We start from the raw sequence: 24,931 nt of genomic DNA, 5'->3' as shown, positions 1-24,931 counted from the left end.
TTGCCTGCACACGCGCGCACGTACACACATACACACACACACACACACACACACACACACACACAAACACACTAATGAAAGGATCAGTGCTGTTGCTGGCTGTCTCCATATGAGCTGGTTTACACAGGCTAACCGTTGTGCTTGGCACAGATACAACCTGAAGTAGCAGTTAACACATAAATTTACACTTTAGGCTTTCAGTAGTGGCCAGAAAAGTCTTGTTGAAGTTTACATTCGTCTTTACACACCGCATTCCTGTGAAAATCCTGGGAAAGTGTTTATTTTTGAACGTGTTGATCACATAAGATATTCTCCGGTATCTCTGGTACATCAGAATGGGTTAGCATGGCATGGGTTATCCTGGCTTGGGTTAGCCTGGCATTTTATTATTAGATTAGTTCACAGCAACAGCAGTCCAACAGCCGGACAGACTCCAAGGGCATTTTTAATTTCTGTGTCTGTGGATACATGAGTCTGCACATGTAATTTATATATCCATGTGCATGTGTTTCTGTATGTGTACACTTCTGTTACTGTATTTGTGTGTTTCTTGTGGTGTGTATGCGTGTCATGGAAGGGAATCCATTTGCATGCATTCAGCATTCTCCTGCTTCGTGACAACGGTACGAGGGCATTTACTCAGTGTGCAAATTTTCTTCGACTTCTCAACCATACATGATCTGTTGTATCTCCATAGGCGCTGTAGATGTTTACATGTTACTCGAAGGAATAAGGAAACGAGTTACATACAATGAGCCTACAGCTCACCTACATCACTGGCCGGTGAGTTGTTTTTCTGGACCACCGGAAATAACAGATTACAACAATTACAACATATGAATATTCCAAGATGCCTATCCTAAGCATGCCGTCTAGCGAAACCCCGTGAGAGAAGGGCGATTTTGTTTTACTTGGTTTAGCCATTCAGCTCACGTCCATGTGTGCCATCCCCTCGCGCGATTATGTGTTCCGTGCCTCTCAAAAACAAAAATTTGAAACGTTCCGTCGCGCGTTTAACCGCGTGCCATCATACCAACCGGAGCACCGCACCCCGGGCGGTGAGGGTCGAGCCCGTTAAAATGCGCCCCCCGCACGGTCGAACTGCTCGTTTCAGAATCCCTTCGGTTTCAGCCTGCGGGCTGGCTGAGCAATTTCAATAAAAGCACGACTGTATATCAGGAATTGGATCACTTTCGGACGCATGTTTGCATGTTCATGAAATTAATAATTACTATAATAATTAGGCTATTTTAATCTTGAGCACCCTGGGAATGTTTTAAAAACAACAACAAAAAAAAACCCAGCCATTATTAGAAATGTGACATAGAATTACAAATATTTAAGGTGCATAAAACGAATATAGTATATGTAGGTGCATTCACAGGTGCTTTCGGGCAGACCAAGGTCTTTTAAATGCAGTGTCTGCAAAGGCGAATTTTCTGCGGTCGTGCTGCGCGTACCAAGCCTTGACGCCCCTCGTCTGCCATCTCGTGGCCAGTCCCTCAACCTGCACCCACTCGCTTCTCCAGTTTTGCCAGATCGCCCGAGAAGTTGAGTTACACGTCAGAGTGCAACCTGTACTGGTGAGCGGACGTGTACAATGACCTCAGCAGTTTTTGCGCATCAGCTGACCGCGCACACCGGAGGATATGGAACGTGTGCTGGAAATGCCGGACAACGACGGTAAGACCTACTTTAAAAACAAACCGCGACGACCGAGACGTTCGTAGCCTACAAAAAACCACAGACTGTCTTAGGTTTTTATCCCTCCTGAAGGTGTCGGTGCGCTTGTATGCCGTCTATGCGCAGACGGTCGCTCATGTAACGTTGTTCGTGGCAAGTAGCCACTTGTGCTCTGTACTGCGATTACTAATCGCCGTCAAGTCCCCGAACGGATAGAAGGGACACAGAACGAACCGGGTGACCATAGCCATAACCAGTGATGTCGGACGTTATATATTCAGCGGTCAAAATCCCTTATGCACAAAACGGTTACAGAATGAACGACTAAAGGATTCGACAGCTTTACGTTTAGTCATTATATTGAATTATTGGTCGGTCATGTCTAATAACAGTCTAATAGTTTGTTCTGTGAGTGCTTTTGTTTTGCACACTTTATTATGAGCTATTCATTAGGTTAAAAATATCATTTTGTTCATAAGGGCACCCAGATCTTAGACTGCTCATGAATGCAATTAGCTGAACTTTTAAATAACTCTTCAGATTTAGTTTTTATTTTTCTTACATCATTCATGCTTATGTGCTGTATCCTTCCGTATAAAGGAGGTAAACTTCTCCACACCCTCTGTTTCTCCCTCTCTCTAGGTTTCTCCCTGGCTGGCCCCTCCACGACTCCACGGAAGAGGCAGGTGCGTTTTTCTGCCCGCCATGACATCCTGCTGCTCCGTGAGGTCATCGCCCAGAACCCCTTTACCTCCAAAGAGTCGGGCCGGATCTGGGCCCGTGTAGGCGAGATCATCACCGCTGCTCTGCAGGACGAGAACTTTGAGGTGGACGGGCGGCGATGCAGAGAAAGAACCATGCTGCTGCTGGATTACTATAAGAAGCAGGACTTCGCCAGCCTGCGCAGGTTAGTGTGACAGGGTTTATGCTGTCTTAAGTCGGGTTTAAGGAACAGTTATGTTAGAGCAATGCCGCTTTTTCACTTTACATGTGAGCTAGTGCCAGTGGGGCAGTGGGGTCTCAGTGGTTAAGGTATTAGTAATTGGTAATTAGTAATTAGTAATTACTTGATTAGTAATTGGAAGGTGCCGGTTCAAGTCCCACCACTGCCAAGTTGCCTCTGTTGGGCCCCTGAGCAAGACCCTTAACCCTCAATTGCTCAAGTTGTACTCAGTCATAATTGTAAGTTGTTTTGGATAAAAGGAAATGCTGCAAGTTTAGTGACAGACATAATTATAAACAGAGTGTCTCACACCATATTTGCTATTTGAGGATTTTGGATAGTAAATTCCGCATATGTTATCAGTGGTTTTTGGCAACAGCTGCAGTATGTTTTCCCAGCTGCTGCAACAGTATCCTTTAAAAAGGCACTTAAAGGAATATTTCAGGTGAAAAATGCTAACAATGCTAACATTAGCAGGCTTGCTTGAGATGTTCCTTTAACTCCACATGCTCCTCCAGCACTAATCTTCACTTCCTGTGCTTGGCTAAATTTAGTCGCTTTGAATGAAATTGCTAAAGGAAATATTGTAACTGTGTTGAGGTTTGGGACTGAGAGACTGTATGCACAGAAGGAGGACCTACTGCATGAGGTTCTTGAGTTAGAGGCTGAGAAGAACCTCCTGGCCAGTGGTGAAGGAAAATACCAGGATGAAGAGCTGAAGAAGAGAGCGCTGGAAGAGCTGGCACTTCCTGAACCTGACAAACCCACTGTACTCCCAGTCACAACAGCACCACCTACAGGTGAGGGGGAAATATCACAAACGCTGTGATTTATTTTAGTTTAGCAACATATGTTTCTATGTCTATTCCTTGCTATCTCACACTTGGAATATGTCAACAGTCAAACGTTTCCTGCTCACTCTAGTCCTGTTTCCTGCCAGTCTTTGGTGTTTGAAAGAGCTTACATTCAAAAGAGCTTGAGTAGACGTTTCATGAAGAAGTCCCTGCATCCCGTGTTTGCTGTCTGTCTGGCAGTGCCCGGGTCGCTGGAGCCCGAGGAGCAGGAAGACCTGGGCGACCTGGCGCCGCCCACAGCCAAGCGCCCGTGTCAGTGCTGCTGTCAGACGTACTCGGAGATCCTGAGCTTCCTGGAGAAGCGCTCGGAAGCGGAGCAGCACCTTCGGGAGGAGGAGATGGCACTCCGCAGGGAGGAGCTGGAGATTCAGAGGAACAAGATCGCCCTGGAGCGTGAGCGGCTGGGAGCCGAGAGGAAGGAGCGTGAGCGGAGGTTCGAGCTGGAGAGCCAGGAACGGCAGGTGATCCTGGACCTCCTCAAGGAGAAGGTGCTCAAGAGTGAGAAGAACCTCGAGTGTTGACTTATCGGCTCAACTCCAAATGCTGTTCCAGTGGAGACTGTCAGTGATTCGGACTACAACCTGGAATTCTGACTGATCATGTCAGCTTGTAACACTCTTCTCCCACAGACTGTCCTGCACTGTCAGCCAACTCGGTACACTTTTCAGCTGGTAACAACGTTCCTGATTTTCCTTCGGATCTGAAACTGCTTTTGATGTCCGTCCCATAGAATAACGGACAGAGACTTAGCCACTGCTGTAGGCAGTTGTTTAATGCTGTAATTTAGGCACTAGTGTCACTCCTGATAAACAGCATTAATGCACCAGTATTTTCAGTATTTTAATTATTCTGTTTCACCCTATTTTCATGTTAAGTCAAACCCTTTATTTTTCCAACTCAGCCTGAGTTAAAGCAGTCATGTTAGAGCAGTCCTGTGGCCCTGCCAGACTACTTGGATTTGCTTAGGAAGCTGCATATAGAAGATTCTCGGTAGTGCTGTCTTTGCTGTGAACTGATGTAGCTAGAATGAACACTGTGTATGTGTTTTAGTTTAAGATGAGAACGATTGTTTGTTTATGGTATGTTTGTACTTATTTCATACTGTCATTTTTGAAGCATCTACCTTGTACTCACTGAGTGCAAGTGACTAAACTAGTTAAAAAGGATAATAATAATAATAATAATAATAATAATAATAACCAAGAACTTTTATTTAAATATTTTTTTACAAAATGAAAATTCTGTAAATGCATTGCCTACTGAAATATAAACATGGACTACACATTGGACTACATAGCTTTATATTGTGAATAAAACTTTTAAATGGATATTTTTGAATTCTTAGTGTTATTAATAGTCGGTCGTACTGGAGGAAATGATTGTAATAAAGAGTTTATAAACTGCAAACAAAAACTATAAACAGTTTTTGACCTGCTGTGTAATCGTTTATTTATATGCATTTTATAATTAATGAATAATGAATTATATTTCACGTTTTGCTTACAGGTAAAATGGGCGAAAACAACCTAAAAGTCTTTATAAACCGTTTCAAAGCTGCTTTATTTTCAATTATATCCCGCTTTGGTTTTTTTGTGCATCCGGAACCATGACCGATACTAATATGAATGAGATAGACGCGATTAGTTGAAAATCCCAGAGCACCTCCCGCTTCCTCTACTAGCGTACATTCCATTGGCCGGTTGAAATGACAATCACGATACGGGCATCCAATGAACGTGCTCGTGGCATGGTCGCCTCTTTCCGACCGCGTTGCTACAAAGTTTCCAGCATTACAAATATTTCGACTGTCGTGTGACAGTTTTATCGCTTTGTTGTTGTGCATGACTTTCATGACCGGATAAGATTTTTTTTCTGGGCTCCGTCCAGTCCAGCGAAGCCCGTGTCTCGAGAGCGACTGAAGTCCAGATGCAACCATTCCCAGCCGCGCGCGGACCGGTGCTTTATTGCTTTACCGAGACCCGTCCTCGCGCGGGTGCCGTCTGCACGACCAACCTTAAACCTTTTCGATTTTCTCGCCGGTACTCGCGTGTACGCGTTTTGTCGTCAAATTGATCAGCGGCTCACATGCTCACGTGCATGAAAAGCAAACCCCCGATCGCTCCTACAGCGGGCGACACGTACATAACCCTTCATTTTTAAATGGCCCCTATTGTTTTCTGCTGTTGCTATTATCTCGGAATACGCGAACGTAGCCTCTAAAGAAGCTCGTAGCGACGCTTCACCGGTGTGGGCAGAGCAGGGCAGGGCAGGGCAGGGCAGGGCAGAGCAGGGCAGGGCAGGGAGTTGGGCGCTTGGGGCTTTCACTTTGGACGCATAGGTAAGCTCGTCTGATGCGTGAATAAGAAGTTTTTTTGTACTTTTGCAGGTTAGTTTTGAACCAAGGTTGGGTTGTCGTCCCTAAGATTTGATACAATTATTTGCTTCGCTATATTTTGTTGCCTGTGGCGGGAAACCGTTTAAATTTAACGCGGAAAAATACTTCTCTCTAAAAGAACACGTCCACATTTAACTCAGAACAACAAAAATAAAAAGCCCGAGTCTAAAAATGCCAAAGGGTCGCGCCGGACCTCACAAGTTCTCTCTCTCTCATCCTCAAACCCCGAAACTGTCTTATGGTTATAGCTCGAAAATGAACATCGGCAAAAGTGGGTATCGGGTCTTCTCTGCCAACTCCACATCGGCGTGCTCTGAGCTCGCCAAGATCATCACTGAGTAAGTGTCCGTCTCTTCGAGCTTTTTTATTTCGCTCGTGTTTGCAAAAGGTACATTAGAACTGTAACAGGAATGATTCGGTGTAAAAGAATGGGGAATGAACCCAAAAGAGATTGAGTGGCGCTTGAGTGACACATAGAGTGCCGAGCACCTGGACTCCTGCTGGGTCTGTTAGCATATCTGTTCAGAACATGCTGTTTTAATCCCAGAGTTTAACTTTAACCGTAACTTTTATACAATTATATATACGCCGTGCACTGCCGTGCACTGATTACGACCCAAGATGAAGGGACTATAGTGGTCTGGTTCATCTGGGAAAACCAGCATAAACAACAGAATCCATTTTTTGGATTTGGGAGTATGAACCAGCCTTTTCCTTGGCACTTAGGGGGCCACTAAACTTGCCAGTCACTGGAGTGTACTCAGTCCATTGTCACTGGAGTGTACTTGGTAAATGCTGACTGAACGTTTTGTCTCTCCACTGTGCGGGTGGGAGTGGGGCTGGGACTGCTTTTTTGTTGTTGTTCTTTAACTGTTTTTGTCTACAAAGCCTTAATGGGCCATGGTTTGGGTTTTTTCCTTCCTCAGCATGCATGCAGGCCTGCTCTGTATTTATTCGTCCAGCTGGTCTGACACCTCAGCCCAATCGAGGCCTAGTGCAGTGGGCAGCCTAGCTGCATGTCGGTGGGGTGCATCTCTGTAGGAGGGTAGCCCTTCATGAACATGGCTGACTTTAACTGTCAGATGGAAAATGTGTTGGTCCTAACTGTATGGACCATATTGGTCCATACAAGTTTTCAGTTCAGTTTTATCAAAATTCTTTTTTTTTTCACAATTGATATATATATTATATGTATATATGTGTGTGAAAAAAATAAATAAAATAAAATAAATAAATATATATATATATATATATATATATATATATATATATATATATATATATATATATATATATATATATATATATATAAAATACACTAATACACTAATACACCACTAATACACACATACACACACACACACACACACACACACACACACACACACACACACATTATATATATATATATATGTGTGTGTGTGTGTGTGTGTGTGTGTGTGTGTGTGTGCGTGTAAATGGCTAGCTTCTCCGAGTGTAGTCATTTAGTGAGAGTAAGGATATATCATTTAATGAGCATGCTGGAAGTGCGTTTTGAACACAAACAGCCTAAAGTTTAACTTTTTCGATTACATACATGGCCAGTAAATGCTACGATTGTTTTTGGCAAAGGCCATTCTAAAAATATTCGTGCTAGACACACCCACTTGGGCTAAGAGCATCTGGAGACATGGGAGGCCTCCTGAAACTCTCCTTCAACTGGGCCATGAAGATCTGATAGTTGACTTAGGGGAGAGGGGGAGGGGACCATCTGAGTGCTGTGTGCTGACTCACAGCGTGCACATGCCACGTGCCTTGCTCCTCACTGTCTCTAATTGTCACCTGCCAAAACAATCTGAAATGGAAGCGGTCTTGAGGCCGTTTGTATTCACACCCAATGTACAACCCTGCGCATTGCCATGGTGTTTTTTAAAAAAAGTTTTTGTATTGTACACATAATTCAGAATTAGCAGAGCTGGGAGCTGACTCTGGTATGCTGAAGAAAGGGCAGCAGGATGCTGGGGCAAGGTGTGTTGCTGGGATCGGGTGGTGCTGCGGTATGCCGCACCTGCTACTCCGGAGTGGTTTGACCTCCGACCGTGATTGAAACGGCTTCCTTACGCACGTTAACGTAGGAGGGAAGAAAATGGAAGCCTCATTAGGAAATCCGATAGTCGTTACATAAAACCGTGCCATGATGATCCCGTGGAAGCGGCGCGCGGCTGGGTCAAAGCTGCCTTTCTTCCAGGCTGCGGTTGTTGAACTGTCATCACTATTTAATACCACGCTGGAGCACAGTGAGGCTCAATTAGCCTCCATCATATCCCGTCCCCTGTTCGAACTGCTCAGCCCCTGTCTGGACTTATGGGAAAGATCAAAAGAAGACAGTTGGCAGACACGGAAGACAATTGAATCATAAAGGCTTATTGTCAGAACAGCAACATGCACCTATAGGCCATGGTGGTGAGAGGCTTGGGGTGTTCCTTTCATATGAGTGGGGTTGGAAAAAAAAAGAAAGATGAAGGGAGTGGATGTTGGCTCAGTAATCTTATTCTGAGGTGTTCTGATGCATGTGAGAATTGGTTAAACTTTTCACGGCAGTACTAATGTAGGATCATTTGAGTATGATGAGAGAATCTTATCTTGAACGAGTTTCCAGATCAGATGAGGGCTTGCAACTTTATTTTCAGTAATTGTCCACTGTAAGAACCCTCTGAGTGGATTTAATTACTATGGAGCAGCACGGCTCTACACTGAGGTCTGTAGGAGTTAATTTGGGGCTGCTGATTTGTGATGAGAAATTAAGGGTTTCTTTGAATGAACACACACACACACACACACACACACACACACACACACACACACACACAATCTTACATCTGAAGATTGAATCGAATCTCCTCTCTGGTTTCTCAACATGCTACTTAGCAGAGAGGACGTTAGCAGTGAACAGGCATGTCGCAGAGGGAAAGCGCATACAAACACCTTTTACTTGCCTTTTAAAATATTAAATGAAATATTAAACCAAAGAGGTGACATTCTGTTACCTTGTGAGATAGCTGAGGGCAGCTCAGAGGTAATAACAGTGTAGCTATGCTTGGTTTATGTGTTTCACTGTCCATCTTTACAGTTACATGTCTGGGCACATTCTGAAGTTTAGGGTTTTTCTACCTTAAACCTCTACATCACTGGCTGTGAAGGGTACCATATAGCTATATATCCCCCCAGAGCTCTGTCACTTGAGGGCCCTTTGAGTTGCATTGACTATAAAACCATTTCTATAGCTGTAAAGCGACTCGGGGCGCATTCACTACTGAAATGCTGCAGAAGGTTTTAGGCATAAATGGTGTTAACTGAGGGGAAAAAAAATCTTGATTTCTTGGACAAAGAAATATCTTGAGTGAAATGTGTTTGAAAATGCAAATCAAAAGTTTGTGGTTCTGTCCATGGAAAGAAGTAAAATACGCCTACAGCAATCTGAACAGTCCAAAACAGAAGTGCTTAATAAATCACGAGGTCTTTTATTCCACGAATGGAGAACTATACTGCTGTCCTGTCTCACTGAAAATCACAATAATACAGTGTTCACAAACCATAAACAAGCCATTTGTCTTTTAAACAGACAACATAGAGAAGTGATGTTACTTTTATAGTACAAGTTATTAATCTTATAATGTGACTTATTTACATGTGTTGAGTGCTCTATTGTAATTAATATTATACCATATTATATTATATTAAAGTCTGTGTCTTTTCATTCAAAACAAGGAAAGGCAGCAGAGTCTAGTCTTCCCGTGTCTCCGAACGCTGTACACTGCTTCCTGATTACGGCCCAAGATGAAGGGACTATAGTGGTCTGGTTCATCTGGGAAAACCAGCATAAACAACAGAATCCATTTTTTGGATTTGGGAGTATGAACCAGCCTTTTCCTTGGCACTTAGGGGGCCACTAAACTTGCCAGTCACTGGAGTGTACTCAGTCCATTGTCACTGGAGTGTACTTGGTAAATGCTGACTGAACGTTTTGTCTCTCCACTGTGCGGGTGGGAGTGGGGCTGGGACTGCTTTTTTGTTGTTGTTCTTTAACTGTTTTTGTCTACAAAGCCTTAATGGGCCATGGTTTGGGTTTTTTCCTTCCTCAGCATGCATGCAGGCCTGCTCTGTATTTATTCGTCCAGCTGGTCTGACACCTCAGCCCAATCGAGGCCTAGTGCAGTGGGCAGCCTAGCTGCATGTCGGTGGGGTGCATCTCTGTAGGAGGGTAGCCCTTCAGGAACGCAGCTTCTGGGGGAAACCTCTCCGGACGCTGTCCGTTGTTTAATGTGGGCGGTGGTTGCCACCGCTGTCGTGCCCCAGAGATTTTGGGTCCAAAATTCGAACCCTGGGTTACTTTCTGCAATGAACTTCTTCAGAAACGGAGCCTCGAGAGCGCACACCGCCCTTGGTTATCCCGCTCGTGGATACACTGGCTTGCCTTCGTGCATGCATCCAGTTCTGGTCTCGCTACAGTCGACTGTGCACTTTCATTCTTACTAAAGAGGAGAGTCATTTAGTGAAACCTGCCACTCTGCTGGGATTGATCAGACACACTATAGCCTTTGCTGAGTACCTGGTTCTCAACAATGCTGTGTGTGTGTATGTGTGTGTGGTGTCACTGTTCCATGCTCCTAGACGTCTTGGTGTGGAGTTGGGAAAATCTGCAGTGTACCAGGAAGCCAACAGAGGTTTGTCACTTATGCTTTCATGCCCTTTTCTTTCTTCCAAAGTGTGGTTGGTAACCTGGATACATATTACCTCACAGTTTTCCGGTATCAACCCCCCCCCCCCCCAACCCGTGCGTCCCCCAAAACCGCTCCATGCTCCTCAGTCCTGCCGAATGGGTACTTGGCAACTTAACGCCCGGCTGAGCGTACACACAGCAGTTGCCCTGCTGTCTTCTGCCGCTCCTCGGACGCTTCTCCTCTGAGGGCTGTTATTTGCTGCCGTTTCCCGTCTTTCACAGAGACCAGAGTGGAGGTGAAGGAATCTGTGAGGGGCCAGGACATCTTCATCATCCAGACCATGCCCAGGTAAGAGCCTCGTGTTCTGTTGTTGTGTTTCTTTTTGTTCGGGTGTATTCAACAGTCAGCCACCAGCATTAGGTTGTTTGTGTTTCGCTGGCGGATCTCGGTGCGTCAGCAGCTTTGCAGCGTACGTAATGGCTTTGCACACCTTTCTGACATTCCAGCATAAAAAAAGCTCAGGGAGGTTGCATACTGGAACAGGTTAGTCTTGATCTCCAGGCTGACACTGCGCAGTCCTCCCATGTGCCTTGCCGTTTTGTGTGGGAGGACGTTTGAAACGCGAGCCGAGTCCTTTTCGTTTGGCCACCTCGCGCCTCCGCGAACGCTTGGCAGAAAATGGCCCGCCAGATGGGGCATGGCTCCTCCTCCCCTGTAGTGCCCCTGCCAGTTGTGGTCACAGAGCACCACACAGGCAGCGCTGAAGCAAAGTCATGTAATAATGTACTGCAAATCCAAACGATGAAAACGACTCGGGGTTGACGTTTTCCTTACTGCCTCCTTCCAGTATAGCACCTTTCTTCGCCTGGTCTACCGGGGGACTAACAGGAGCACAAAAAAAAAAATCAAATGTAGATATAAAAATAATATTAATGATAATGAGACATATGAAGGCTTAAGGTGGTCGTTAAGCTGGCGAAATGGCCTTTGCTAGTTTGGGTATTTAGTCGTTGCTATGTCCTGTTTTTTGGCTTGTGTCATGTGACCAGTAACTAGACAGACAGTCCGGAATCACAAATGACTTGCAAGTGGCTAAGTGAAGCGCTTTGTGGATCATTTGGAGGGAACTGCTATAAGGGCAGTTGCCCTCTCAAACAGTTGGAGTTAAATTTGGTGTGTTTGCAGAAAGAAAGATACATGGTTACACTGCTGAATACACACCTTCGTGTGTATTCGTCTTCGTATGTTTTTCTCTTTCTATTCATAATACATAAGTGAGTTGCGCGGTTTGTGACGCCATCTGTAAGTGTGTGGGATATTTGAAGGGTTTTTTTCCGGGGTGGGGCTGTGCGTGAGGTGTCTGCAGCTTCTGTGTGTGCGCTTACAGCTGTTCCTGTGTGTAAAGTGAGATGGTAACCAGAGTGGTGTTTGACCACTGAACCATTACCTGCCCACGATGCCTCCGGTATCAACCTGAACCGTTCAATCCTGGAGCTTTTTGTGGTGCTGAAACTTTCAGCTGCTTATGAATGAATATCAGTTACCATAAGTAACTGTAGGTGTAATTGTGCGATCGCGCTTGTTTTAAAATGTGCTAATTTATCACTGTAGCACTCAAATTTCCCCAAGGGATCAGCAAAGTATCAAGTGTGTCAATCTGTATTCTAACTCAATGATTAAATCAAATATAATTCCAGTAGTTATGTAATTATGTTTGTAACCCAATTGTTTTTCAGAGGCTAGTGTCTGTACTGTAAAGGTAATGTTGGTTGTTGAGCAGAGGTTTCAGATGCAGCTGAGTGTGTAATAGGCACATGATAATGATTAGGTGTTGTCGTGGGTGGTTCTTGTGCAGCGGCTTGGGAGAATTTACCCAGTAGCACTTGTTGTGTGCTCTGCAGTCTTGTGGAGACAGCTGAAGGAGTCTGAGCCCAAGGGGAACAGGGCTACACCGTTACCCACCGCAACCCGATAATCGGCCCGTATTGGTGGCGTTCTAACTCGTTGAAGCTGGTGAGGCTGAATGCCAGTAGTAAGCTGATTTGTCACGACCTGGGCAGGTGCAGGTGGTATAAATGAATGAAAATAAGGGTTCCTTAGCAACGAGGTGATGGACTGCATGATGCTTGGCTCGAATAGTACTTCCGAGGGTGTTTGTGCCACCCAGGTCTCTCGGCCTACGCTACAACCATGTCTCTTGAACAAAAAAAAGTATACAAGTCAATGCATAAATCAAATCATCGCTCGCATGTTGTATTTAATAAGTAGCATTCTAAAATAATTCAAGTTTCTAAATGTAAGACGAGTCACGTCATGAGAATGCATATTAATTGGGCAGACTAACAGTACCGGCACTTTGTCTGTCCAACCACGCCTGGCCTTCCCGCTTCTGCCCAGGGACGTGAACACGGCGATCATGGAGCTCCTGGTGATGGCGTACGCGCTGAAGACGTCCTGTGCGAAGAACATTATCGGCGTGATCCCGTACTTCCCCTACAGCAAGCAGTGCAAGATGAGGAAAAGGGGTTCCATCGTCTGCAAGCTGCTGGCCTCTATGCTGGCCAAAGCAGGTGAGCACCCAGGCGAGAGGGGGTCAGATTTGGAGCTCCTTCTCTCAGGTTCCCCGGCTGGTGTCCTGAGCCCAAACCTCTTGATCCAGCTCCTCAACTCCCCGAGCCCTTCATGACCTGGATCAGCAGTGCTAGATCCAACGGAGGTCCGTTTTAACGAAAGGTTTACCCGGACGCTATCCGGATGGGAAGTGTAAGGCCGGACTAGGGTTGAGGTGTGCGAGTTGTGTAGTTTATTTCCAGGTAGACAGAGCGTACCTATTCCTGCTACATCACTGTACAGAATGTGTGTGTCTTTGTATGAAGAACTAAGATATATATACTAGCCAGCAAATGTGGCTCTGTACAGGCACTACTGAAGGTCTCGATCAACATCAACTAGATGTGTTCAGTTAGGGTTGAAATATCTACGAGTCTATTCTGTGTAAGGGTTAGCAGCAAGTGTCATGCGCCCATGTTTACCAAAATCTCAGCACGCTTTTGACACAAGAAATAGTTGTGATTATTTCAATTGATTTTGTGATTGTTGTAATCTTTACTGAGAATAGAGTATTTAACTAGGTTGTCGTGACCCACATTTTTTTTTTGCATTCTTTGTGTATTAACCATTTATCTCTCCAATGGGCATGTCCTGGTGTGGGCATGTCTTTCTCAGGCCTGACCCACATCATTACTATGGATCTGCACCAAAAGGAAATCCAGGGCTTCTTCAGCTTCCCTGTTGACAACCTCCGTGCCTCACCTTTCCTGCTACAGTACATACAGGAGGAGGTAGCGCACGCACGCACGCCTGCACGCGGCTGAGACCGAGGCAGTCATTCTATCTGGTAGTCTGGAATTGCTTAGCTTCAGCTAAGAATGTTGAAATTGCTGCTTTGGGTGACTGGCTCTGTTTACTGGTAACCACGTGAGCATCCTCGTCAACCTCAGGGGTGCTGTGAAAGGCAGACATTTGTGAACACCTCAGTCCACCTGCCATATACTGAGAGAAAGGTTGTAGGTCAGCTAAAGAGGAGGTTTTTTGGTGGTTTGATTTGGGTCGTTCTGACCTGAGAAATCTTCATTGTTCTGTTTCCTCCTCAGATCCCTGACTACAGAAACGCTATCATTGTTGCAAAATCCCCTTCAGCTGCCAAGAGGTAAAACAAAGGTTGGCAAGTGTTTGGGACTGTAGAGTTGAAGGATTGCTTTGATTTTGTAATGTTGTGCATATTCTAACCAAAGATGTCATATGTCAGAAAGATTTTTTTTTCCACCCTTGTTTTTAAATTGTATTTCTTAACCTTAAGAACCATGTTTGTGTGTGCCCGTAACTTTGTGCGTCTTTCTGTCTTGCTGTGTCTGTCTTTCTATCTCTCTCTTTCTCTCTCTCTCTCTCTCTCTCTCTCTCTTTCTCTCTTTCCCATCCATTTTTCTTCCTCTCTCTCTCTGATCACATCTCCCTTTCTCCTCGGCTCGTACGCTCCCCCCCCCCAACCTTCAGAGCTCAGGCTTATGCAGAGCGCCTGAGGCTCGGACTGGCTGTGATCCATGGGGAAGCCCAGTGTTCCGAGTCCGACATGGCCGACGGTCGCCACTCTCCCCCAGCGTTCCGACCCTCCTGTGGCCCTGCTGGTCTGGAGCTCCCCTGTAAGACTCCCCCTGCCATTGAGCTGCCCACATGTACAAAGCGGTTGATTTTTTTTCACCCATAGAATGCTGATCTTAGCAAACAAATAACACCCTTTGTCAACCACAAAATGGATGTAAGATTTGGTCAAGATTAGAGTCACAGCTCAGGGTGCAGGCTTAGAAAGAAATGGGGTAGCCCACAAATTTGCCATTACAAATTTTGATGAAAAACTACTTGTCAACCATGAATTACATTTACATTTAAACTTTGAAGAAATACCTAGAGGTTACCATGAATAATTATTCACTGTGGCTAACAACGCATGAATAACTACTGTGTCCCAGTTAGCCCTTAGCTGTTTGCACGCTAGCTGGCTGCTAAGCCGCGGTTTATTTTTAGCAACGTTAGCTTTTTCTGGGAGACTTCGAAAGCCAACAGAAGTTCATTTGCAAGAGCCCATTAAACTGGTTTCTGATTAAACATGGCGTTTGAGCTTTGAGCCTTGTTTCATTTTACTGGGCGAAATGGATGTTTGGTTACAGAGCTTGAAGACGAATCTCTCTCCTCAACACTTACTGTGGTCAGCGTGACAGTAAGCCGGAAGAGTTCTGTACTTGCTGAAATGTTCACATTACCAGCCTAATGAAGGTTATACAGCAGATACAAGACTGCCTTTTCATTTTCTAGTGGATGTTTAGTCTCTCATGGGGTTGGATTATTATTATTCATGCTTGGTTTTGGTAATACGCTGCAGGGAGGGGAAGGAGGGGGCCGGATGGTGCAGTCCTAGTTCTGCTAATGTGCTGACAGGGACATGGATTCCTTGCAGTCACAGCCGGTACTTCAAATGCTGGTTAGGACAAAGCTTTATGGGAAGATGCATCGTGGTTGTGTCAGAAGAACATCCCTCTGTGTTTGGGGGAACCCAACTAAAGTACATGTTTGCATTGCTTGTTAACTTGCTTGCTGAAGCCTGTTAAATAACCAGGCAAGTCGAAGCCTCTGTGCCCCGCGCACCAGTCGGACTGCAGAGACCCAGGTTTAACTTAACTGGATGTTCTAGAAAGTTCCGCTAACTGCGCACCATTGACCCAAAGATCTAAAGCTTCGTATCTGGATTCTTCAGTCCGAGAGTGGAGCGCTGAGCTGAGCAAAACTGCCGTCTCGACATGTCTTTGTAACCGGTCCTTTATCTGTCCACAATACAGGGAAGCACCAAGCACCATTTCCCGGCATCGAGCTTCCAAGTAACGTAGCCGCTCCTGCTGTACTGCTCGCGGAGGCCCCCTGCGTGGGTCCTCGCCTGTGCCGTGCTGTTCAGCTTCCATTCGCAAGCCCTCGCGTCCCTCTGTCTGGGTGCCCGAGCAAGACGCGTGCAGACCCTAAATACACTGAGCCCTGCCTTCCCCGGGCCTGCCGGGGCAGTCTGGCTTCTCGCGTCTAACGCTCAATTCAGCTAGTCTGCCCCATCTCAGACCGAGTCTGGATATGGAAGCCAGAGCAGCCTTTATCAGACTGATTTTAGAGACCGACGTGAAAAAAAAACCAACCCAGACCTGATTTGACGTTTCGGCATAGGTGTATTCCACAGGAGCACTTGCCTCCATGAGAACCTCAGTGCCTGCAGGTCGTTTAGACCCCACCCAGCCCTGTCTGATTGCTCTAACTGACGTCCTGTCACCTTTAACGAGCAGGGCTTGCTTGTGAAGCTGGGCATCTTAGATTGGCTGTTTTGAGGTGGGATTCATTTCCCCAGCGCTAGCTGATGGGAGAATGAAAGCCTCACGCCCCTGCACATATTCCAAAGTGTCTGAGTATCGCAGATGTTTTTGGAGCTCAGCTGCGATGCCATTTGCATTCACAGTGCTTGGCAGACTTGCCCAGAGCAAGTTGCAGAAGTGCTGGAGAAACTGGTTACGATAAAAGAAAGCAACATGCTACACCTCGGTGTCATCTTTTCAAACCACCCGTGACATCTGAATTCCGGCAGCTACATTCTACTAATCATGGCAAAGTAATTATACGCCCTTAACATGATTGCACAACCTTCCTGATTGCCGGTGTTGAGGTAAGGCTGCTCTTTTGGTGAATTCTCCCGAGTGGTTTAAAAACCTCGATGGCATTGCAGGCTTCTGCTTCTTGACCTGTTTTGTGTGATTAACGGACACAGCATGTATGTATGCCACCTTCAGGGTGCGGGTGGTGTTTTTACGAGCACCTCCTAAACTGGCGGTAAGTACGATTATACAGGAAAGTCAAAACCTGGTTCGGCACTCTCTCTACCTGATATGTGTCATACATACAGATCAGTGGATGTGCGTTTTAGGTTGTGGGTTTGTTTTTTGTTTTTTTTTGCTTTTTACGCAAAAATTGTGTAACCAGTTCTGCTAATGACTTTGTAAGCCTGCATAAGTTCTCTGCCCTCTGGGCAGGGAGCATGGAGGTGTGTGATTTGCGGTGTCTGCGTGGCATGATTGGAGGTGGTGGTCCTTGCTTGGTCGGCTTTTCGATACTGTGACGTTGCGTGGCAGTGGGTCCTGTTGTAGCACCATCGCATACGCCCACATCTCCACTATAGCTCGATGTTCCAGGATAAAGCCCTACCCATGACTGAGGACATACGCCTCTTGGTCCGGATCAGCTCGGCTCAGATTTGTGCAGCAAATATTGTCACATAGCAGAAATATGATGTTATTTCCCTGTTAAACACAGGATGGAATGATTTTAAAATTCTTTTTTAAAAGATTTGACTATTATTATTATTAGATATTTTAACATCTTTTGGAAAGTTACTCTGGAGTTGAGCAGTACTGAGGGTGTGTGGTTGAGCTTTGGGATGAGGGCATGTCAGGGCCTGTGGGGGTCTTGATATTCACTGCCATTTCAATGCCCCTGTGCAGTTATGATGGCCAAAGAGAAGCCTCCCATCACAGTTGTTGGAGACGTTGGAGGAAGAATTGCCATAATTATTGTAAGTGACTTTCACACATTGATGGGGCCCATACACACTTCCAGTCTTCAAAAAGTACACAAACTTCAGAAATGCTTAGCAGCGTTGAAAATAAATTAATGCATTTAATTTGATAGGTTTGTTTTTTTGTGAACAAACTTCTGATCTCGATCGAAGTATGTCTCATTTTTATCAGGCCTTTTAAGTAAACGGTCTATGTAATAGCAGCATAGCACCACTAGGTGGAGCATGCAACCATAGATCTGAGGTACTACTTGAAATCCACTACCATGGACAGGTTTTACCTGAGCACAGGCACCTTGAAGGGAAATATTTGCCAATTATTTGATAACTAAGTGTGAATGTGCAGGTGTGCAGGCCAGTAAAATACCTCCTCACTGTAATTCCCCATTAAAATCAAGACTGGCTCCAGTTCTGATCTGACAACCCTGACATACCTGTCATGTTCACATGCTTCATGATTCACAGGTACTAGAGGCAGAACTATGGGCCTACAGTAAGTTTTTATTTGGTCTTTTTCTTTTTTCCCCCAGGATGACATTATTGATGACGTGGAAGATTTCGTAGCAGCGGCCGAGATCCTGAAGGAGAGAGGAGCGTACAAGATCTTCGTCATGGCCACCCACGGTCTACTCTCAGCAGAGGCTCCGCACCTCATAGAGGAGTCGCACATCGACGAGGTGAGGAAAGAGACGCAAGTACGGATTTTACTGTGAGCGCTCTGTCCACCAGCTCTCATCCCGTTCATCTGTATTCCCATTATCCCATTATAATGACCGGATATTATTGGGGGGGGGGGGGGGGGGTAGCAGACGATTCAGTGATGCTGGCATGGTGTTAGTGGCAGTGATGCAATGGTGAACTGCATCCCGACTGTACTGCCGTTCACCTGTACACCAGGTGTTTCTAATAAAGCAGGTGTATATTAGTGAGGAGTATATACTATAAGAGCATATACCATTACAGTCCAAAATTGCTGAACACACTGGCTTTTACAAGTGTTCCGTGTCATTGCTGTTAAAGAAGTGTGTGGCAGCATCTGCACATTTGCATTATGCAAATGAGATTGCTAAATACTACCCTCAAGCTAAGGAAGCCTGTTATAAGGGTTTTCCATTTAAGGGTTAGCTTAGCTACAAAATGCTAAAACGACACGTACGCCCTATTTTTGCTCATCCTGACCGATGGGTCTCTTCCGCTGTCCTCTTTCATCCCGTTCGTCTAGCGTTAATCTCACACACTTCTCGTGTACAGCTCACACAGGCGTTTGCCTCGTGTTTACCTCAAATTTGGCCCATCTCCCTTCCCAGGTGGTGGTGACCAACACCGTCCCCCACGAGCTGCAGAAGCTACAGTGTCCCAAGATCAAGACGGTGGACGTCAGCATGATCCTGGCCGAGGCCATCCGACGCATCCACAACGGCGAGTCCATGGCCTACCTCTTCCGCAACGTCACCGTGGACGACTAGGCGGGCGCGTGGCGAGCCCCTGGCGTCGCTCACAGACCTGCTTGGGCGTCGGGGACTGGGAGGATGGAGGCCTCACCCGGGGCACCACGCAAGAGCCACAAGCACACAACAGTTAGAGCGTCAGCAGTGCCTTGTCTCCAGAGCACGGGCCTGTTCACATCTAGATCCTGAGGAAATGCATACTTGCAACGGCATACTCAGTACAGATGCAATTATCACAGTAGCCGCCCTAGAGTGGGGGGAGGGGAGATCGTGTGTGTGTGTGTGTGTGTGTGTGTGTGTGTGTGTGTTAGAGAGCATGACGTGGCAGTGACGAGTCCCCCTGTCTTTGCATCAGCCCTGATGTGCAACAGGAACTGCAGGATGCAGGGAGATCTGGGAGCACTGTTCCGCCTGCTCTCTGACAGAGCAACACACGTGTGCGTGCACACGTACACACATGCGTACGCACATGCCGCAAGACCAAAATGTCCACACGCTGCCTCTTAGCAGTATTATCATCTGTTTGTGTGTTTATTTGACCACTAAACCATGAAAATAGATAATTTTTTTTCCTCATATTACCATAATCTAAAAGTATATTCCTATATGTAGTAAAACAACTTCATCTAATAATACTGTTATTAGTAATAAAACATTTTGAATATTTGTAATATTTATTTATGATCCTGTTTACACACTGACCTGCTTATGAAATTTAGTCTGCACTCCAAACTTTCAGTTCAGTTCAGTTTTCTCTGATTTGAAGGAACCTGTCTGCTTCGAGTCCGAAGAGTTGCAGAAGTTACTCTAATTTATGAAGAGGAAATCACGGGGCGCGTAGAAAACTGTTTTCCTCAAACAATTCATATAAGCACATCCCATTTTACAGTGTAAATACAGAATGGACAGTGACACCTGACTGGTTCTCGATTGGAGGGCTCCGTTTTTGCATGTCCTGTCGAACTGCACAGGGTTTTCTGTCCAGAAGGACCATCAGCTGAACAGTGCAGTCCAGGAGTTGCCCTGATGTGGGTGTCTTGTCCTCCTCTCAGTTTGCTCGATTGTCTCACAAATTATGTCATAGACCCTGTACTTGTTCCAAACTCCGCAGGTATCAAATGAGTCACTGTGGAGCTTTGACCAAGTCCAGAGGCGAAGACAGCCACCAGTTTGGAGTTCTTTGGAGGACTGTAACATTGCAAGAAAGTGATGAATAACAACATATTAGATTATTCATTTGTTTACTCACTCACTGTTGCTCTGAAGGGCTTACTCCACATTTCCTTCATTCACTCGTTTACTAAGACGCTAAACTCACTCGCTCCATTTCGTGGGCTTCTCACAGTGTAGAGTCGCGCTCCTGGCTTGCCGTGGACATCGGCATGTTACCATGCTCGGCTTGTGCGGCGCCCCGATAGCCGGCCACAGAAAGGTGAAGGTTTCGTCCCGTCTGGTCAGTCGGTCGCGATGCCGCCAAGACCGCGCTTGCTGACCGTCTGAGGTGCAGGTTAACTTCCCCCCCTCCCTCCGGCACGGTGCAGTCAGGCTTATGGTGGTCTTGGCTGTAGCCGGCACCCGCTCTGGGCCGAGGGAGTCCTCGGGCTCAGGTGTGCCCTCGGGGGGGAGGGGGGGCTATTCCGAGACAAGCAGGGTAGGGAATAAAGCCCGAGGCAGTTTAACGACCCCATCGAGGATCGGCTGATCTTCGAAAGTGGTAAAAACACATCAAAGGTTCACTGGCAAATTCAGCTTCATGTTTCAGTATTTGATGACCATCCACCATCAACACCATCAAAGCTACCAAGTAATGACCAGTAATGACCCTCTGCCACAAAGTGCGGGAGGCGCGAGTCTTCTCACTCTATCCTCCCAACACCGAACAGCAGATACGTTACTGTTCGCTGCCTGGAGCTTTCTTTTGAACGCCATCTCGGTGTGGCTGCCCAGGAGCACTTACCCGCTGCCGAGTCTAGCAGAAGTGGCCCTTTCGCTGCGCGCCGAGCAAAAGGATGTGCGCCGTGAGGGAGATATTTGTGTGTGTGTGTGTGTATAAACGTGAGCCAAAGAGGAACTGGACTAGCAACCGACCCTCAGCCACTTCCTCATGTGAGACAATGCTCCCCCTATTATGGCTGACAGGGGAAACGGGAAACACATGGACAGAACCAGCCGTGTGTGGGCATGGCTGCTGTGTGTGTGTGTGTGTGTGTGTGTATGTATGTGTGCTCAAAGAAGAGTGCCATGTAAGGCAACATTCGGCAAATGAGGTGTTGTACATGCATGAGACTGCTTCTTGAACGACAGAACAGCACATCATTTCTGTTAACGTATTCCCTGACCACTTCATCGTAATTCCGCTACCCTGAGGCTACGTCTTCCAGGTGTGCAGTTGGAGACCACAGCCTTCCTTCCAGGGCCGGGAAGAGGTTGCGTTAGCCGTCGTCTAACTCTGGATCGGTCAGCATCCGATGTCAGGGCTGCCACAGGCTGGGTATTTTTGGGTGATGGGCTGCTATTGGCTCAGCAGTAACATTGGACCTTGTAAAAACAGCAACAGGCAGCAGTGCCACTGGTTCGGTGTCATCTAAATATAAGGACGTGCGGCTGACACGAAGGAACTTCCTCTACTCTGCAGTTTCTAACCGCCCTTAAATAGTCCAGTCAGGTGATCGTTTAAAAGTCGACAATGCCCTTTGTAGTCGTGTGTCTGTGTGCGTTGTCTGTTTATTCAGAACATGTTTGCAACAGTAGTAGGCCTTATTATTATAGCTGACTTTTTTCAGCAGAACGTCTAAAGGCGTGTGTCTGAACTGCGCGTTTCTCATGGTTTGAGGGTTTATCAGAGTTTTTGCAGACTTAAATGGTCACCGCCACTGGGCTGTACTTAAGATAAATTAGAAAAGGCAGAGAAGCAACAGGTTTCTTACTGTTAGCAGCGAGGTCAAGCTATGAGTGCGTAACAGGTGTTGCTAAAATTAGTAAGCATAACGTGTCACTTTCAATTCCCATTTTTAATATTGCTACTTGTCAGGATATGTATAGTTTGAGTGAGTTGTTTCCGTTTTGCGGAAACGTATCCAGAGCGACTTACAAAGGTGCTGTCATTTACTCGTACGTACTAGCCACAGGTTGCAGTCCAACATACCACCGAACAAGGAAACTGCTAGACCCAGGAGTCAATGCCAACACCTAGATTTACACAATGAGCGTGAATGCAATAGGTCGTCTGAGAAACAGACCCCTATGTAAAACTGCGGTGGGTGTAAAGAGGAAATGTTTCGTCGCATTTATTGGGCACACGTGAACGCGAGGTGCTAGGAATTGCCTATACCGCACGCTGAATTCTGCATTGCCGGCGCGTCACCAGAGGAGGGCAGTGATTACCTGTTGTGCTTTCTGCCTCACACGCAGGTAAAGTTGCCCGTCTTAGTCACAACGCTTGCACGTTTCTGCTGGATTCGTGTAGCTGCTCTCTGACCCTCGGGCCCAGTAGTCTGCGGAGGACCAGAGCAGGGGCTTCTTTTATTAATACCTCTAAATGAAGATTGCGGTCTAGAAACCAAGCTCCTCTGCTAGGCCTTGCAACCAAGTGTTTGTTAAGGCTCGTGTGGCGCAGGACCGTCTCGAGGGTTTAGTTTGTCTCAACCCCCCCTTAGCCCGTTTTAAAGAATACGCGGGAGCACGAGAGTACTTCAAAGAATGGCTTTATTACCGTAAACACTCTCCATGCACGGCACAGTTCATGTAAAAATAACATAACAAAAAAGGTTATTTTACATCTTCATGAAAACTACTTAAAAGTACAAAACTTGACATGAAAGTACATTACAAACATAGATTACAAACAGGAATAATAAAAAAATAACGAAACGGTGATGTTACATGGGTTTATGATTATTTAACAATGTTGGATTCATTTATATTTTACAGGTCACTATTTTGTAAACATAATTAGATTTCCATACAGTCTGATATCAAAGTGATAAAGATCACATAATATAAAGCCATTTTCAGTACATACATATAAACACTTTTAACAATATGGAACAGTGTACTTTTGTAACAAATAATAAAGAATAAAGAGTTATTAATAAACACCTTGATCATCACTTGCATGTACACAAAAACAGTAGAAGAACTGATCTTCACTGTTAGTGTTTCAGATTTAAATGTATTTATTTCTGTTCTTATTTCCCTCACTGACACATTTGCACATGCCATTCCGAAGCAGATGGAACGGAATTTATTTATTTTTTTTAGGAATTCTGTGTGTGGTAGTATTTGCCTTCGTCTCCTCTGTGTTCAGCCGTTGGGTCTTTTTTCCCACCCTGCTCAGCAACACGTGTTGCTCTGTGCCTGTTGCTGCAGTAGTAAAGCAGTGTGAAGCCCAGTGATGTCATCGAGGGAGTTATGGAATCAGAATGTCCAGTTGTAATGTCCAGCTGTGTCGCCCTCTGCTGATGCGACTTCCTTCAGAGTCACGGAACACCCCTCCCCCCCACCTTACACCAATAGCTGCCCTCCTGCGCCAGTTCTGGAATTCCCTTCTCGTCCTTCCATGTGCACCGTTAGGACACGGTACAGCTGTTGGTCTTGTTCATGGGAGGCCGGAAGCTGGTGTCTTTAGGGAAGGTCTCCCTGCGGCGCCTCAGAGCCGGGCTCAGGCGGCTGGGCAGGTTGGCTTGCTGGAGCAGCTCCCTGAACACCTCCACCACGTTCTTGTTCTCCTTTGCGGAGGCTTCCAGGAAGGTGTTGCTCCAGTCCAGCTCCACCGTGGACAGCACGTCGGCGGCGGGCACCCGCCGGCATTCATCCAGGTCTGCCTTGTTGCCGATCACCACGACGGGGGTGAACTTGTCCTGCTTGATCTCCAGGATCTCGTCCCGGAGGCTCTTGACCACCTCCACGGATTCTGCGTCATCGATGGCGTAGACGAGGGCGAACGCGTCGCCGTTCTGGATGGAGAGCTTGCGCATGGCCGGGAATGGGTAGCTGCCGCTGGTGTCCATGATCTCCACGGTGACCTTCACGCCGGCGATCTCGTAGTCCTTGCTGTGAAGCTCCTCCACGGTGCGCCTGTGCTTGGGTTCAAACGTGTCCTGCAGGAAGCGATGGATCAGCGCCGTCTTGCCCACGCCAGCGGCTCCCATGAACACCAGCCGCACCTGCGTCTTGTCCTTCACGTCCAGAGACATGGCGTCCGTCGGATCGATGCGAGAGATGCCCTACTCTTTGAGTTTCTGCTTGCGCGGCGTGGTGGGTGCACTTGGGCACTTCGGTGCAATCTTCCACACCTAGTCTGCAGAAGCAGCTCCGTCTGGCAGCGTCGGTCTCCTTGTCTTTGAAACAGCAACTTTTCCTGTTCCCTTGTTTACTGTGCTACAAGCTGTGGTCTTCTTGGAGACAGTGGTTGTGAAACAGCTCACGAATCTCTGAGTCTCATAGCAGGTGCTGCCTCCCATTTTATATGTACTTTACTGCCTCTAAAGCCCTGCCCTCTGGCTCCCCTCAACGAATCGGTGAACAGCAAGGCATATTCAAGCAGTCTGAGAGACCAATCAGTGAGACTCATGCAAATGACTCACAGAATGTGTTCTGAAAGGCTGGAGTATGCATTTGCCTGAGACTGAGTGTGTGTCCACTCAATCATAGAAAAATAGCTGCATTTGCTGGGTACTGCCTTCTGCTCATGACAAACGCTTTACCCTGCAAGCCGACCTGTCTGTGTTGAATTTTACATTAAGGGGATGCT

At 46.4% G+C, this 24,931-nt stretch overlaps 3 protein-coding genes across 7 annotated transcripts; 2 read left to right on the top strand and 1 right to left on the bottom strand.

The window, feature by feature from the left end:
- Positions 1–1,606: 1,606 nt before the first annotated feature.
- si:dkey-45d16.4 lies at positions 1,607–4,803 on the top strand. Of its 2 annotated transcripts, XM_027026662.2 has the most exons (4): positions 1,607–1,683; positions 2,326–2,590; positions 3,227–3,426; positions 3,661–4,803. In XM_027026662.2, the coding sequence occupies exons 1-4, from the start codon at positions 1,650–1,652 to the stop codon at positions 3,999–4,001; spliced, it is 840 nt and encodes a 279-aa protein (XP_026882463.2). In that variant the 5' UTR covers positions 1,607–1,649; the 3' UTR covers positions 4,002–4,803. The 2 variants fall into 2 exon arrangements, with proteins under 2 accessions (XP_026882463.2, XP_026882462.2); XM_027026661.2 differs by lacking the exon at positions 1,607–1,683 and having other exon boundaries at positions 2,225–2,590.
- Positions 4,804–5,800: 997 nt separating this feature from the next.
- On the top strand, positions 5,801–20,245 carry LOC113587789 (phosphoribosyl pyrophosphate synthase-associated protein 1-like). Of its 4 annotated transcripts, XM_027026655.2 has the most exons (12): positions 5,801–5,818; positions 6,124–6,213; positions 10,526–10,578; positions 10,857–10,923; positions 12,973–13,145; positions 13,801–13,916; positions 14,229–14,284; positions 14,629–14,774; positions 15,966–16,004; positions 17,658–17,728; positions 18,262–18,408; positions 19,039–20,245. In XM_027026655.2, the coding sequence occupies exons 2-12, from the start codon at positions 6,131–6,133 to the stop codon at positions 19,195–19,197; spliced, it is 1,110 nt and encodes a 369-aa protein (XP_026882456.1). In that variant the 5' UTR covers positions 5,801–5,818; positions 6,124–6,130; the 3' UTR covers positions 19,198–20,245. The 4 variants fall into 4 exon arrangements, with proteins under 4 accessions (XP_026882456.1, XP_026882454.1, XP_026882455.1 ...); XM_027026653.2 differs by lacking the exon at positions 5,801–5,818 and having other exon boundaries at positions 5,825–6,213; XM_027026654.2 differs by lacking the exons at positions 5,801–5,818; positions 15,966–16,004 and having other exon boundaries at positions 5,825–6,213.
- Positions 20,246–22,867: 2,622 nt separating this feature from the next.
- LOC113587795 (GTP-binding protein Rhes-like) lies at positions 22,868–24,599 on the bottom strand. The gene has a single exon (XM_035529724.1). The coding sequence runs from the start codon at positions 24,372–24,374 to the stop codon at positions 23,748–23,750; it is 627 nt and encodes a 208-aa protein (XP_035385617.1). The 5' UTR covers positions 24,375–24,599; the 3' UTR covers positions 22,868–23,747.
- Between the last annotated feature and the right edge of the window lie 332 nt (positions 24,600–24,931).

Source organism: Electrophorus electricus, chromosome 1 (assembly GCF_013358815.1).
Source record: "Electrophorus electricus isolate fEleEle1 chromosome 1, fEleEle1.pri, whole genome shotgun sequence".
Lineage (NCBI taxonomy): Eukaryota > Metazoa > Chordata > Actinopteri > Gymnotiformes > Gymnotidae > Electrophorus > Electrophorus electricus.
Note: the sequence above shows the minus strand (reverse complement) of the source record. Positions and strands in the feature narration are given on the sequence as shown.

What these genes read in the sequence shown, in the direction of transcription:
- si:dkey-45d16.4 (XM_027026661.2), top strand. Translation starts at nt 2,253, where the DNA reads ATGCTTATGTGCTGTATCCTTCCGTATAAAGGAGGTAAACTTCTCCAC. An exon ending in GACTTCGCCAGCCTGCGCAG is followed by an intron (nt 2,591 to 3,226) that starts GTTAGTGTGACA and finishes AACTGTGTTGAG; the next exon opens with GTTTGGGACTGAGAGACTGT. An exon ending in CACAACAGCACCACCTACAG is followed by an intron (nt 3,427 to 3,660) that starts GTGAGGGGGAAA and finishes TCTGTCTGGCAG; the next exon opens with TGCCCGGGTCGCTGGAGCCC.
- LOC113587789 (XM_027026653.2), top strand. Translation starts at nt 6,047, where the DNA reads ATGCCAAAGGGTCGCGCCGGACCTCACAAGTTCTCTCTCTCTCATCCT. An exon ending in GAAGAATTGCCATAATTATT is followed by an intron (nt 17,729 to 18,261) that starts GTAAGTGACTTT and finishes TTTTTCCCCCAG; the next exon opens with GATGACATTATTGATGACGT. An exon ending in AGGAGTCGCACATCGACGAG is followed by an intron (nt 18,409 to 19,038) that starts GTGAGGAAAGAG and finishes CTCCCTTCCCAG; the next exon opens with GTGGTGGTGACCAACACCGT.
- LOC113587795 (XM_035529724.1), bottom strand. Translation starts at nt 24,374, where the DNA reads ATGTCTCTGGACGTGAAGGACAAGACGCAGGTGCGGCTGGTGTTCATG.